Here is a 16,268-nt window from a genome sequence, read left to right as displayed (position 1 = left end):
AAAAAGTGGCCTCCTGTGAGAATAGTGAAGAATTGGGAATAGGATCTACCAGTAAGGGCTTTGTGTGCAATTCACAAACAGTGAAAAAGATCCACCAGGGGTGAACCACAGGTACATGGTGCACTCTGGTTGAGAGAGAGCAGAGTAAAACAGATGTGCCAGACAGATTATAAATGGTTTTGTCTGGAGCTGGTGCCAGACCAAGCTCTGATTAAGCGTAAGGGAGCATTGAGCGCCAGGCCAATCTGATCCCATTCCTGTGATTGGGTGCAATGTGATGACAGGTGCGAATTCCATTTTCTTTTTTTTTCCATGGGTTTAGGGAAATAATTTTTCAGGGATCAGATGAAAATACCTCCGACATACATAATAACATGCTTATTCTTGGGCGTAGTCATGCCTAGCCACCAGATTGGGAGAGAAAGGAATGTTTCCCGAAATGTGCGATAAAGTGTTTGGTGCTACGCCTTGACAGAAGTATTGATAGGTGCTTTGGAAATCGGTACGCCATTTCTGTAATCGTTAAATATGCAACTGCATGTGCCACTTCTAGGGATAGCGTGACACTCCCAGCCATTTCGGGGTAAGCCGTTTTAATCTACATGAAGATGTTAATGAGCCCGTTCTCCATCACAGCAGTAGCTGTGGCCATTCCTTCAACTAGGCCTACTGCAGCGCCAACTAAACGTCTGCATGAATTTAGCGCTAGTACCGTACATAAAAATCAGCACGTGCCTTGGGTTCACTTCGATGGTGTTGTGAATTCATCTTGCGTGACAATGGTTTAAGTTGCATGCATGCCTTAATCATTATTGCAATAGGAGACCATGATTTATCGTCACGCATGGTGTTGCTTAGCTCGGTCCTCAGTGTTCGAAGCAGGTTCCGCCTTGTGAGTGCATGAGAGAGGCACAAGAGTTGATTTCTGCTCTGTGTTTCTATAATTCCCTAGCCTGTATTATACAGGAAGCGGATAGTGCTGGTGTGCGTCAGCTACCTCGGTGCGCTCTCAACCGCCTGCCTGGTAAGACTGATAGCTCATTCTATCAGCGCCTTGTCGTACACCCTCCTCACACTGCTACATGTCCTCCACTTGGAGGACATGATGACGGAACAAGATGATACGAAGCCCAAAACCGCAATGTTTGCAAGCCACAACCCGAGCAAACAATTCAACGGTGAGGCCAGAAAATCTACCTGACTAGGCCTGGAGCAACAAGCCGGAGAGCATATTCTTGGCTGGATAGATGGATGGATGTGGCTGTACCCTTTAGATCGGGCGGCGGCTAACGTCACCTAGCCGTAATGCTTAGTGAACTAACCACTAGATTTTTTTTTCCCCTTTAAATAGTAAAGTTGGACGGGTACTTTGAAGTGAAGGGTTTAATTTTCAATCGTGCCTTGACTTTAGCCACCAATCAGATAACCTCCTTCTAGTTAAGTCTACCCGCTTAAAGTCTATTTTGCCCTCCCTGTCCCTAAACACCAGTGCTTTGAAAAACTCTGCGCCATCATCTTGAACTATAAGATGAAGCCCTTTACAGAGCATTGTCAAGTGTTCGGCAGTTTTTTTTTTTTCTCTTCGCACGCACTGCATATTGTGTCTACCTCTTTATATTTGGCCCGATATGTCTTGGTTCGCAATACTCCCGTCCTGGCCTCAAACCGTAGAGAACTACCCTGAGTATTATCATAGATTCTTTCTTTGGCAATTTCCTGCTTAAAAGTTCGATAGATCTCTAGTGCGGACTTCTTAATCATGCCAATTCTCCACATGTCAGTCTCCGTTTCCTGCAGTTCCTTTTTAACCGATAGTTCTTTCTGGTTTGGCCACCTGCTGTTTTCTAAGTATTTACCAGTCAATTTCCTGGTTCGCTTCCTCCATTTTGTATTGACATTCTTCATGTACAAGTAGCTGAAAACCTTCATAGCCCAACGCTCCTCCCCCATTTCTCTCAATCGCTTCTCAAATTTTATCTTGCTGCTAGCTTCCCTGCCATCAAATGATGTCCATCCCATATCACCTTGTACTCCCTGGTATGGTGTATTCCCATGAGCTCCTAAAGCAAGCCTACATATTTCACGTTGCCTAATTTCTAATCTTGCTTGAACTTCTGACCTCATGCACAAGACTGCGTTGCCGAACGTCAGCCCAGGAACCATGACCCCTTTCCATATTCCTCTCACAACATTATACCTATTGTAATTCCACAGTGCCCTATTTTTCATCACTGCTGCATTCCTGTTATCTTTAGTCGTCACGCATATTTCGTGTTCCCTCAGATACTCGGTCCCATTGCTTATCCATACGCCCAGTTATTTGTATTTATCTGTTATCTCTAGCGTGACTTCCTGTATTCTAAGCTCACTACCTTTGTTATCATTAAAAATCATGACTACTGATTTTTCCTAACTGAATCTAAAATCTAACCTATCTCCCTCATTACCGCAGATGTCCATCAACCTCTGCAAATCTTCCTTGTTGTCGGCCATTAGCACTATATCATCTGCGTAGATTAATGCTGGTAGTGCCTGATCAATGAGTTTTCCTTGTTTGACTAAAGAGAGGTTGAAGCCAAGTCCCCTTGCCTCTAATTTGGCCTCTAATCCTTGTAGGTACATCATGAATAAGAAGGGTGACAGTGGGCACGCCTGCCTAAGTCCACGTTTCACCACTGTGGGCTTGGATACCTGTTTTTCCCACTTTTTAACTACCTTGTTAGTTTTATAGATTTCCTTTAAACGATTAGTGACTCCATCTTTTACACCCAGTGTGTCTAGTATTCCCCACAAGTCCTCTTGAACCACGCTATTGTACGCTCCCTTGAATTTCTGCAGGCCGGTAGGAAGCTTCACAGCGCAGCGCCTGATCTTGTGAAACGGCGCAGCCATGCAGGCGGGGCATTCAATTCCCTCCCTATTTTTTGTATACTACTGTCCTTGTGTACATCGTAGAACACATAACAGTAATGATAGCAAACAGATCATTGATTCGGGTAGGCTTGGTGTTTTTATTTAAAATGGAACAACGAGGAAGCTGCTGAAGCTCGTGCCTGTACACAGCTGCTTTATATGGAGATGAAACTTTAACAAAAAAAAATGTAATGATAAACAGTAGGCTCATAACAAACAACATTTCTCTGAGGGTGCATGGAATATATGTCCCATGCAAGGCTATGCATTGCAGTCCTTACTGCATTAATTATGTACACGTACTGCAGGGCATGCAAGTGTATGCAGACACACGCTGACGAAATGACATTTTTTGCTACATACAAACGTGCACCGCACCAAATAAGACGCACGTGTTTGTATAGTCAGGGAACACTCGTGAATATTGATGAAATCACACAGCTCGCTTACAGTATAAAACAAACACAATTGCGAACAATAAAATGCGACGCTGTTTAAAGAGGCGGACCCAGGTTACGAGGAGAATTATCAGTATGACATACACACCACGTGTCAAGCTTTTGCAACATATAAAGAGTCTAAATATGGAAAGTTGCCTTTGTAAGTTAACATGACAGTACCAAATGGAGAAGCCACACCAGAGAACAATTCATCGTGGGCTAAAGAATGTGTTTTAAATATTATACACAGCTTTGCAAGATAATATCGACGAGTTTTACTCGTCTAGGTGTGGGAGGTGTAGGCCTGATAAAATGCGATGTTGCTTCAGAGCCTTTCTTTCGTAATATTGCAATTTTATTCAACTCTTTCAAACGCGGCACCGTAAATTTCTACTGGGTGCTCGAACACGGCAAGCAGGTCGCGGGGCAAAATCTTTGTAACATTTTATTACCGAAACAGCGATACTAGCAATGCTTGAGCTGCACTTGCTGTTTTCTAAATTGTAACCTCCTCAATCTCATCACTGTGATCAGGAAACAGAGAGGAAAAGTACAGCAGTAGTACGTAGAGAAATATTCAATTTCAAGCCCTTTAGCAATATCATCTAAACAAATTGCCAGTTCACTGTTGAATTCTCGATGGAAACAAACAGCTGATCAGGGACGCAAGCTTGGCTTGGCACTGGCTTGGCCGTTCATACAGAGCCAAAAGCCACTGCAGGAAACTGGATTGCGGATCGTATTGAGACAAAATATTTTATACATTTTTGTTTTCTTTGTTTCATTTCTCTAATTGCTCTTGTGATGGCGTGGACCGCGCTTCGTGATCTCATGTACCGGCGCACTGTTTTTAAGTTTAGTATGGCGCACGATAATACATGATTGCGTGCTTTAATTTAAAAAGGTTCGCGAGTATGGCAGCAACACTGCAATGTCGGGAAGAGGCACGGGGAAGAGGATAGTAGTAGAACCAGTAGCAGCTGCATGCCCGGGTGGAGCGACTGATGCCCAGATGGAGGAATGTCAACCCGATGCCTTTTGTGTTGGCCGTTCTGGCAGTTCCGCCGACTTTATAGAAAGAGACGACCCCGTCGCTTGTCCTCTTCTCTTTTCCTTCGGGCATCAGCGACAGCATTGACGGACGACGTGTTCGACTTCAGCGTGCACGTGAGTATAGGTTGGTTTTTCATTCGAGTGAATTTTTGTTCAGATTTGCAACTTGTCGACTTCATCCTGATCACCTGTCACCGGCAATAAGTCACATACGTGTGATATTTAGGTGAAATAAATGATAATGCACATTTTCTGCTCCATTTGCGTGACTTAGCTACACCAGGACATGAGGTAAAGCCTTTGTCGCCTAGCCACTAGCAGGCAAGATCGATCATTCGCATCCTTCAGTTCACGAATCAACGCGCCTGCCTTAAAATTAGTAAGCTGCTTGCAAAGAAATCTTACCGAGGCAATTTTGTTTTCTGTGAACAATGCGCCGTAGATTTGTCTTGAATAACAAAAAAAAACTTGAAAAATAAATGTCGCGACCTTTTAGAAAACGCTGTGTCGAAGAGCTAGACGCGGCATTTTGTAAAAGGCTCATTAAATTCAGTATGTTTTCGTAGTTTCTGCTTGAAATTATTATTGTCTATGAATTTCATGGCCCAATCTTTTGCTTTGGCTGAAAATCTCGGCGGCAAAAACTTTGTTAAGTGTCCCTTTAAGGGCAGGTGTAGATGCCATCATTTCAGTCGCAAATCTTTTTGCTAGTCGGTCGGCTGGTTAACAATAAGGGTACTAACTAGAGTTCCAGATTTCATCAGCAACACATCGTCATGGCTTCATCAGATGCTGCATTATATACATTCTATCCTCGTTTTTAAATAGGTGTACCGTACGGTCCACTGTTACAGGAAACAAGCGAGCTCATGGACAGTGAGCCATGTTGTGCTAACTGGCAGCGAGGCTTGTGAATGGGACGCATGCGCATAGAATCGGGGTGCGCCCAGTTTTGTCTGCCATTTCTCCGCCTGTACGCATGACAGCATTGGAAAGCGCATCCGTATTTTAGCTGTGCAATTTATCTAGCCCAGTGCCAAGTGCTTCAGGGATTTCCTGTGAGCACAAAAAATGCATGATTTTAATCGTTGCGGCAGTGTTTTGCAAGTTGTCACCGTAAAGCACATCATATTTTTCGCATAATGCTCGCTGCAACTAGCAAGTTTCGATGACTCAAAATGCTGTTCAGGTCTGATGTAGCAAACATTTTAAGCTCGTCCTCGTGACCATGAAATATTGGTTTATTAAATAATGGAAGGCAGAGTTGGTATCAGTTGATTTACAGTGTGAAAATGAAAAGTGCGAAGGACCGTGCCTCGCAAGTAAGCCCCGAGAGCATGAGCAGAGAAGTAGCAGATGAGGATGCTCATGCGCTGCATTTCCAAATCTCACCAGCACTAATGCTTGACGGACTGCTGGCCACGCACTAGCGTGTTCTTTCTGAAACAGGACTTTGGCCCTGTAAGCAAGTTCTTGAAGGGCATAAGTAAAACGTAGAATGGGCCCCCTAAATGCACCCATCCTTCAACCATTGGGCTTATGAATTAGTGCCCTTTTCAAAATACAACTATTCTGAGCTATAAATTGTGACAGAACAGTGCACGAAGTTTAAAAATGGGAAAAAAGTCTTTAAATGTCCCCGTTATACATAGTGTTCTTGTGATGTCACTTCTGCCGTTGTCGCCCTCTCCCGCCATGCCCGGGTAACTCCCTGGGTACCTATGGCAGTTCACGTGCTGCAGTGCGGTTTGTTGGGGGCTCGTCATCTGTTGCTGTCAACGATGTGGAAGCATTGTGGTTTTTTGTTGTCTTACTTTAACGAGCTCATTGGATTAGGAAGGCCTCGCTCGTTCACTCGATACAAGACCAGATAATCAAGATGTGCGACACATATACCAGCCACGGCGTACACCGGCTGCCCGCCACAACCTATGAGGGCCTATTATCTTGCTTTCACTACAAATTGCCTGGCCCAAAAACAAGTGAAAGCTCAAAATCTCTCGAGCCGCAATTTTAAGAGTGGATGTGCGAAGCGCAGCTGCTCCCATCGAAAACTAGTCGTGCAGAGCTAGGCAAGTTTACAAGAGATATAATATTATGAATATATTGTCACGGCCTACGCCACCAAAGTAGCAATGCCCCCCCCCCCCCCCCAAGTGTTTTAAACAGTGCTGATGTTGAGCTTGAGCCTCTTTGATTGCAATTTGTGGAAATAGTCGAGGAAAATATTATACAAGGCAGATAGTGACTTTGCGTGGTGTGTGCCGCGGTAATGCCAGTCATCACTTTATTTTTCGCGTATGCTTTAACACACTTTTCACTTTGTATTTTGCTTTTGTTGTACGCTAATGTACAGTGGAGTCACTGAACATGATAGAGACTGTGTATAGAATTAATTGACTAATTAAAAAAAATCCTGTCGCCCAACTTGAACCGATCGGCTATACTTCAAAGTGAACTAATATTGTTTCCCATTCTTTATAGTTTGTTTCAATGCAATACCAAATCTCCGCGATCGCCATCACGATTTTAACCACCTTCCTCGCCATCATGATTTTAACTGCGGACAAGTTTGTATGTACAGTATCTTGGTAAGCTATATCTGTTTGCAGGTAAATACTTGGCTATGGCACTTACCCGTAATGAAGTTGCACCTGAAGAGGCAAATATTGCAAAGTTTCTTCAAGTAGCTTTTGTTAATCTGCACCAGCCAAATACGCTGGTACTTTTAGGAAAATCGGAATGTGCGTTCTCAATTTCAGGTTATAAGTTTCAGCGAAGAAACACCCTAAGCTCTGCTCCCTCTGCGTGGACTACTAAATCAACTTGCCTCACTAGCAGCTCATAATTTCTCAAACTTGCATCGTGAGGCAAAACTAAATGGGTGCAAGCACGAGGAGACAACATGGCAGTTGTAGGCGATAGATTCGGTTGGTGCCCGGGCATGTTGGTGGCGCATTTCGGAAGTGACGAAAAGGCGCTGCGAGATGCACTTGCACACTTTGTATAGTTGCTGTATTGGACAGCAAACTTTTTTTCTTATCTGAGCAGTTTTACCAAAGGAAGCTTCATCATATGGCGTGATAAATGAAGCGAATCCACAGGTTGAACCACATCATAGCCTCGCTGTGCTTTTGTACTTTTTTTAGCTCGCAAAATTTATTGACGGATAAGGCAGCACTTGTTTCTTTACCATATGATCATCTCCGGTGTGCTGCTGCCTCAATATTTCAAATTCTAAGCATATACACCATTGTATGCTAACTTTTCCTTCAAAGTGAGACAAGCCACATGTGTATCGTAGATCAAGAAGCATGCTAGTTTTACGTACTTGCAAGGTAAACATCAGAAATGCACAGTTGATCAAAAATACTAGTTTAATGGTGCATCTACATAGCAGAGCACCTGTGGCACCTCGGGAACAAGATAATGCCACATATGTTACAAGAGATAATTAAAGAAGACAGGGGACGTTCCGTGAACAAATAGAAACAAAAATAAAATGGCACGTGGCAGCGAGCGAAGGCGGCAAGGGGGGGGGGGGGGGGGAGCCCGTGGGACTTCAGCGGATGAACGTAAGGTGTGTGTTTAATATGTGGAAGAAAAAAAATTCAAAATTTTGGCGACTGAAATGAGGGTGACTTAGTGAGTGCGCTCATGACGAGAGTAAACACGGTTATTTTTTTTTTTCGAATCTCTTTTGAAAGCCACAAAAAATCTGTATGTGGTGCAGCCTAACAGAAGGTCCGTGAAGGCAAATTATGAATTCGTCGTTGTACAAAGGTCTATTTGTTTTTTGTTTTTTTTTTCATGCGCACCATCCTCGCCGCGGTGGTCTAGTGGCTAAGGTACTCGGCTGCTGACCCGCAGGGCGCGGGTTCGAATCCCGGCTGCGGCGGCTGCATTTCCGATGGAGGCGGGAATGTTGTAGGCCCGTGTGCTCAGATTTAGGTGCACGTTAAAGAACCCCAGGTGGTCTAAATTTCCGGAGCCCTCCACTACGGCGTCCATCATAATCATATAGTGGTTTTGGGACGTTAAACCCCACATATCAATCAATCAATCATGCGCACCATAAATAGTGCTCAAAATTTAATTGCATATGTTGTTTTCATCCTCGCTGTATTCCGTGCTGTTTATGATGTAAAAAAAAAAGTAGCACGCTGAAGTGGTGCTGCTTTTGGGCAACAGTTGAAAATGGCGGGGTGCATGAATGCGGAATACTGCCGCTTACACTCAAATCACTCTTGTGGTCACCTCCCACTGTTTGCAGCATATGTTGTGTATACACAGCTGGATATTTCCTAGCTAGAAAAATTTGATTTTAGGTGTTTCACGCCATTTTTCCATGTAACTATTCCACAATTGCACACACTGATCAGCAGGCTTTCAATTGCGCTGAAGGACACAGGTGCCATAAAATTCATAGTCGATTCTTTCAAGAAACTGTATGTAAAGGCTGAAGCTTCATGCGTACATACACACACACATACCATATTGTTTTTTGTACTTTATGAAAGCTGCGAAGGTCTCATGTGCCTCCAAGCGTAACCTGTCTTATTTATTCTCCATCACCGCAAAAGTTTTGTGAGTTTCAAATAAAAGTACTTTGCGCATGGCCACTTTTGGGTAATTTTTTTGTGTAGGTGTTATTTGAGCAGCCTACAGTGTTTACTTTATAAGCCTGTCGTTGTACACAGACGTATGTGTACACAGATGTATATGTTGCATTATAAGGATGCAGAATGTGTGTAGCTGTACAATATAGATGAAGTGTAAAAATTAAGTGTGTCTATTGTAGTGTTCTTGCAACCAATCTTACCCCCGTATTCTAGAACGTCCCTCCACTCAACGCTTCACCTTCACTTGAGATGGCTGATGGGAGCGCCGTCTCTAAGCAGAGAAAATTGCTGCATGTCAGCAATAATCTGCTGTGATTCTCGAGTAGCGCAGCGTCGCTTTCAAACGAGCAGCGGCACAGTGCTCAACTCTGTCAATTGAAGGGTGAAAGTCGAGTCGGGGGGCGTTTATGAATATGGGGGTTAGTTTTGTTGTCTTGTTAACCTGCCATTAACACTGGATTGATGCTACTTTGCTCTAGCTGTACAGTGCTCTCTAAGGCTCAAGGAGGCACCGCACGGGGAAGGCTCGGAGCAAACCATGCGTTAGTTTCCTTTCATTGTTACACTATGCATGTATTAAGTGATAGACTTTAATGTATGCTATTTGTATTGTGCAAGTTTTTGGGGACATACAACTTCCAACACTTATATGTTCTGACGAAAATCACGCAAGAATGAGAGAAGCTTGTGCAAAAATTATGCAAGAGTGTAAGAAGCTTTTGCAGAAGTCTGTGAAATGAAGTATTGAAATTTTGTGGCAATGTGTCATTGTACAGTGGTCAACAGTCTTGCTCAGCATGCTTGACTGCAGGGCTCCCGGCTGCACAGGTGCATCTACGGAGTGCCTGATGCATGATGGGCCAAATGTCAGCCTGCACACTGGTGCCTCTTATCCCCGTTTGTCTGTTACATCAGTGTCTCTTGTAAAGGGAATCAACTGTGCTACCTTTTTTTTTTCGAATGTAATGAGTTCTTTTTCCAGATTATTGTTGTTTTAAGGTAGAGCCTCACATTTCTATCAAATACTGAAGATTCTATTTTTCCTTCTAGATGCTATGAAGTCACTCCTTGTGTTACAATAGAGTGAACACTGTTATGAGAAAAGCTACTTTATGGAGTTAACTCACTCCATATTGACTTAACACACAGAATTGGTGAAAACTACTCCATTCCAGCTGCATTAGGAATAATATTCATTTGCATACTTCTGTTTCTTTTGTTTGTTTGTTGGCTGGAGGTTTGGAGTATAGGGTGGCCAGAGGGCACTGTGTAGTCTTTCTTCATCTTCCCAATTTTGTGAACATCAATTGATAGCCGTATGGGAAGCAGCCAGCATGCTGAAACAGCGGTGCAAGCATGCAAGATGTTCACCATTGCATGCAGTCAGTTGCTGTGAGCAACCTACTGCATACAATTAACTGCGAGTGGTGAACTAACGCTGCACTATGTGTGCCTCCTGGAAAGCTGCAATGGTAAAGTGCCACAATCGTATAGTAACATGGATAACATCGCAATTTGTTTGTTGAATAATTTTGCAACAGAATCAATGGAGTTTTGGATAAATTTATGTATCTGCCTGGTTCATCAAAGCTACAGAGTCAAATGCGGTATATACTCGCGTATTATGTGTACTTTTTTTGTCAATCCGGTCATGTGCGAAGCTAGTAGGAATCGCTGGCCTAAAAGCTCAACTGGGAATATATGTTGCAGGCGCTGTCACCGCTGTCTCAAAGCGGATTGTCATTTGTTTGCTAAGCCTGTTCAAATGCCCCCATTTTCTTGAAGTTCTTCCGAACAGTGCTCAGAAAAACCAGTTCCCATGACAGGGTTATACCAGAGAACATAAGTACTCTCCAATAATTGTCGGGAACCCGACGTAAAGCAAGATGCAGACAAGGAAGCGCGATGCCAACACAGTGCTGTGTGTGTCGCCCTTCATGTGTGTGTGTGTCCATTCCTTGTCCCAGTCTTCTATTGCGTTGTGTTCCCTCCAATATCTAACCAACACACCCAAGCTTCTATGCTAAGTCTTATTCAACGCACTCTTCTGCTGGCTCCCATACTGAATATTGCATGTCGAAGAACTCCACGCTGATGTGCTTAGCGGTAGCACGGTTTCAGTTTTCTTCGGTAAGCTTTATAACAGCAATCTGCCTCGTATATAATTATTGTAGCCTATCACAAGGAACGGTAAAAACGCAATTGCCAGATGGCGAAACCGAAAAAAAAAATGAGTGCAAAAACCTGTCTCATCTAGTTGATGTGACAGGTCTTTGCACGCGTTCAACATCTGTGCTGTGTCTCGGGAATACATTCTTGCCGTGGAAGAGGTGGGAAGATAGGAGGCAAACCTTTAGGCATTTCGGACTACACATAAACAGGTTTCGGTTTTCAAGTTCGATATTCTAGGGAAAGCATAAAAGTTCATGGAAGAAGGGACCTTGCACTCAGTCCATTTTGTGTAAGACTGCACTCGCCTGCTCGACAAGAGATGTGCCTGACCAGAGCATCATGAAGTCAAATGTGTCTGTGTGTGTGCTGGCAAGGTGGCTCGGGCTGGTTGGGGAGGGCAAAGTATGCGAGCAGAAAGTTTCTTGTAATAAAGCAGGCTGGCTAATTATACTGGTGAGCAAATTATGTGAGGATGCAAATTGTGCGAGTAAATATGGTATGTACTCTTGTATGTTTCAGCTCTATTGCTACGGATCCTGCGGATCCAACTTGGCATCCGGCAGCAACAAAGAGAGGTTCTGCAGGAGGTGCGACAGCTGAAGCACAAGGTACGGCTCTTGTCCGTGCCTCAGCACGCCCAGCCAGCACAGCGCCCCTCTGACCTTCCCCGGCTGCCTGCTGGTACAATTGGAGAAGTGGAGGCAGCAGAGGCAGCTGTGCAGAGTAAAGCTGTGGCTGCGGCTTTGGTGTATATTTCTTGATTTTTAATATGCCTATGTAACATGCAGAAATTTAGTACTGCTTTAAGATACTGTGTTTCGGGAAACAAACTAGTCAGGTTATCTCATGAGCCACTGTACTACAGTCGAATATGAATAATTCGTACTCAAAGAGGCCAGAAAATTTGTTCAAATTAAAAGAAGTTCAAAATAATGAAAGTTACCGTAATTACTTGAATCTAACACGCACCTTTTTTCCGGTTAAGAGAGTTCATAAATCGCATGTGCGTTAGAATCGAGTACGAAAAAAAAAATGAATATGGTCATTCTATTGCCATCGCCACTTACAAAATGGCCGCCCCCTACGTGCGTCGGCATGGTGCGTCGGTCATTTCTGCCTATCTGTTTCCCATGCGCGGCACTTCATACGTGTGCTGAGGAGTTCGTCATCTTGTAGTACATTAGCATCGACGGCATGGTAGGGCCGACTCCAAAAACTCGACGAGTGCACCACAATGCTGCTTCTAAAAGAAAAGTCGTCGCGTGTGCCGGAACGGACAGAAATCGGGCCGCATCGCGGTCATTCGCAGTTCCCGAAACGTGCGTGCGGGACTGGCGGAAACTAAAGCAGAATATTGTCGACAGCAAAGATTCACGCAAAGGCTTCAGTGAACCACAGCAGGGTCGGTTTCCACAAATTGAAGAGCTGCTCGGCGAGTATGTGATTAAGCAGTGAGCGGCACAGCGGCCCGTGACGACAGAACTGCTCCAAGTGCAGGCTATGCAGTTAGCCTTAGAAAAAGGGCTAATGCAGAGCCATTTTAAAGCGAGCAGGTGCTGGCTAACGAACTTTATGAAGAGAAAAGGCTTTTCCCTCCGAAGGCGAACGGGCATATGCCGGAAGTTGCCGGAGGAGTACGAAGAAAAGCTTCAGAGTCTTCAGAGGTTCCTCCTAAACTTGCGGCACAACAACGGCTACCTGCTTGGGCAAATCGGGAATGCCGATCACACGCCTCTTTACTTCGACATGCCTGGCACCACAACCGTTTAGGAGAAAGGGGCGAAGCAAGTTTGTGTACTGACATCGGGCCACGGTAAAACTAGAGTGACAGCAATGCTCTGTTGCACGTCAGATAGGCATAAGCTTCCCCCGTACTTCATATTTAAACGGAAGACGGTCTCAAAAAGAGTCGTTTTCGCGAGTGGTGTGATCAAGTGGGCCAACGAGAAAAAAGGGTGCGCGTTGCAACCGATGTCTTGTTTTTGTTTTTTGTTTGTTTTTTTGTTTGTCTGTTTTTTTTTTTTTTGGTCATTGAAACCGGGCGCGCGTTACAATCGAGGGCGCGGTAGAATAGAGTAAATACGGTAAACGAGCGGAGGGCTCACCATGCAGTGATGCATGTGCATGGAGAAGTTTTATTCACAAATTGCAGGACATCCATCATTAATTAAAGTAGTCAATACATGTCTGTACATGTTGGCCTTGCAACGAGTCAACAACTTTTGCATGCAGTTTGCAAAGCATTTGTACTTCGGCTTCAGTATTCTCCTGGCAAAAGAAGTTGCGCGCGGCAATGTCCAGTGCTGACACTCTTCGAAGACAACTGTGTTTCCACTGTTACCATCTGCGCTGCAGCCGGAGCGTGGCCAGCACATGATGAGAATGGAGAAGCGTCTCCACCTGGAGAAAAGCAGATCGGCATTCGAGAGAGAAACACTCCGCGGCAGCTTTTTTTTTTTCTCTCTCTTCATGCGCGGTGTCGAAAGGAGAAGAGTCTCTACATAGCAGGAACGAAAAACAGGGAAGCGTGACACCGGCGCGTTGCAGATCGGCATGAGAGAGCCAACTCTCTGTGACAGCTTTTTTCCCCCTCTTTCTCTTCATGCGCAGTGTTAAGAGGAGAAGGGTCTCTATGTGGCAGGGACGGAAAAAGCCGAAGCGTGGCACAGGAATGTCGCAGATTGGCATTTGGCAAACATTCCACCGCAGTCTTTTCTTTCCTTTTCTTCATTTTTTTCTTCAAGCACAGCGATGAGGTGTCTGAAGTGCCACCGCAGGATTGGGCGGGGTGCTGAGAGCATTTTCGGAGCGCAGTATAGCTTTGATAGGACCACAGCGTCAGTTCGAATTAAGTGTGTTGGAATTAATGAGATTCGACTGTATTTACTATAGTCTGCGAAGTCCGAGTGAACTGTCCTAAGCTAGCAGACGATGTAGGCGGCATCGTGTGTTTGATGGGCAGTGACTAGCAATAGCCTGCTTAAAACAGACATTCAGTAATTTTGTTCATTTATCACCCTATTTCGTGTCCGCTGCGGCTCTCTCTACTTTGAGCTACAGTTCACCCTGCCTTGTGTTAGCCGATTTCTTACTTTTTTAAAAATCTAACATTCACCCAATTTCGCAGTGTGAAGAAAAATGCACCTTTGTTTATTGTGATGAGATTTCTATAGCGACATGCCTCTTTGTTGGCTATCACAGAAAAATATAAACAGCAAATGGTGCGACCTTTATTTTTCTATCAGTTTCATCTATGACCAAGATTTGGTCGCTCTAAGGTTGCCTCTTAGTACGCCTTGATCATGTTCATTTATCTTGTTGTGCTCTGCTTACAATGCATTGATTAAAAACATGTCCAAGCTTCTTTTTGAATTCCACATATTTTATCGTTTTTCACCTGTAGAAGCTACTCCTGGTCAACATTCAGGCAAAGACATTGTAACCTCGAAGAAACGTGTATTGGAATTTGAGCACTGTACAAAGTAATTATACTATTTCATAGCTAGAATCAATATTTATTAAGGGTTATAACAGTGTTGTATTTGATTTCATAACAGCGAAACTGCATTCAGAGAAGGACTCTGAAAGGTTCTCACACTGAGTGTGAGAGGGCTGATGTGGAAACCATTTTAGGTCAAGTGAGTTGAAGTTAGCGTAAAAAAACAATGAAATGTTGTGATGCCCAAAAATTCAAGTTGTTGTTTTCAGTGTCCTCTTCTTGCAGATTTTTATCATGAAAACATTTCGATGTGCTGTTGCGTTTACCCCATCTATGCTTCTTGCATTTTTTTACAGCGCAAGCACCTCCTGCAGATTGGGGGACGTGGCCTCCGAGAAATTGGTGTGAATGCCATGAAGGCTGTATTGGCACGTGACGTGCAAGTGCTGTACAGCCTTCATGGCAGAAAAGGGAAAAGGGCCTTTGTGAACCTGAGGCTCTGTAGATTAGTGACAGGTTAGACTTGTTCATTGTTTTATGTGTGTGTACCCTTGTGTATTCTCTGTACTGCAGTGCTTCATGTGTACTATGGTATTTCTGTTCTTGTATGCAGATGTCATCTGCCAAAAAGCAGGGTGCGACCAGGCGGAGGCCCTCAACTTTATTAAGAGGTGGCTGCCAGGGTCTGGTGATCGCTGTGGGGGCAGGAAGCGGCGCTTCAGAGAAACATTTGTTGTGGAGCAGCCCGATGATCCCCACTCTCAGAGTGCAGATTATCGGCTGCTCGCGGCAGCTGGCTTCCTGCCCAGCCACAGCAGCCAGGGCCTTGACAGCACCACTGTCACTGTGCCCCCAACGCAACCTGACCTGCAGTAGAGTGGGCCTTTTTTAGTTGTGTATATATATTTTTCAATGTATCAATTTTTGTTGTACCAAATAAATAAAAAAAAACAAAGAATAAATAGTCTGCAGACTGTCGGTGGTGCACTGTTCGGCTAGCTTATGCTGATTCGGAAGCACCATCACCATGTTTTAGTTACAAAAAAATGCTCTAAACTATGAATATTCTCGATTACCATGTGGGGGACATATGTGGGGATTGCAAGTGGGGGACATACGCTTTCAGCATTTACTTCCTAACGACTTTTTTCTATCTGCTGTACCAAATACCAGTACCAAATAAAGCACTCGCTATTGCAAAAGATAAATTGGTAAAAAAATAAACTACACTTCTAGTGTTAGCAAAGGGAATGAGGTATAAAAGATGAAATAGATCGAGTAACTGCTTTCAGTTCTCAGCATTCAATTTTCTGTTGCTCCAAGTATACAGGGCTGCAAAGCTACAAGAGCGGGTCATCGAGGCATATTGTTTAAATCTTTAGGTAAGAAAAATTCCCTACTAATAATGGTTACATAATGGCAAGCCAATCAGTAGCCAATATTCGTCGTGCAGGAAACATCGGTGTAATAACGGCATTTGATTGGCTACAATGTGGCCCTGGATTGGTCCAATGTCGGTCGTACATCCGTAGCCAATATTCGTCGTGCAGCAAACATCGGCGTAAAAATGGCATGTGATTGGCTGAAATATGGCCCAATGTTGGCCGAACATTGCCAGCTTTGTCGGCA

General features: G+C 44.1%; 1 protein-coding gene across 2 annotated transcripts; it reads left to right on the top strand.

Annotated features, from left to right (window-relative positions):
• Positions 1–9,134: 9,134 nt before the first annotated feature.
• On the top strand, positions 9,135–15,730 carry LOC142786368 (uncharacterized). Of its 2 annotated transcripts, XM_075884028.1 has the most exons (4): positions 9,135–9,570; positions 11,720–11,808; positions 14,996–15,155; positions 15,253–15,730. In XM_075884028.1, exons 1-4 carry the CDS (start codon positions 9,567–9,569, stop codon positions 15,513–15,515), a joined length of 516 nt encoding a protein of 171 aa, XP_075740143.1. In that variant the 5' UTR covers positions 9,135–9,566; the 3' UTR covers positions 15,516–15,730. The 2 variants fall into 2 exon arrangements, with proteins under 2 accessions (XP_075740143.1, XP_075740142.1); XM_075884027.1 differs by lacking the exons at positions 9,135–9,570; positions 11,720–11,808 and having other exon boundaries at positions 13,715–15,155.
• Positions 15,731–16,268: the final 538 nt, after the last annotated feature.

The sequence above is a fragment of the Rhipicephalus microplus genome, unplaced genomic scaffold, assembly GCF_043290135.1.
Source record: "Rhipicephalus microplus isolate Deutch F79 unplaced genomic scaffold, USDA_Rmic scaffold_23, whole genome shotgun sequence".
NCBI classification, from domain to species: domain Eukaryota; kingdom Metazoa; phylum Arthropoda; class Arachnida; order Ixodida; family Ixodidae; genus Rhipicephalus; species Rhipicephalus microplus.
The sequence above is the reverse complement of the archived record's forward strand: the minus strand, read 5'-3'. Positions and strand labels throughout refer to the sequence as shown.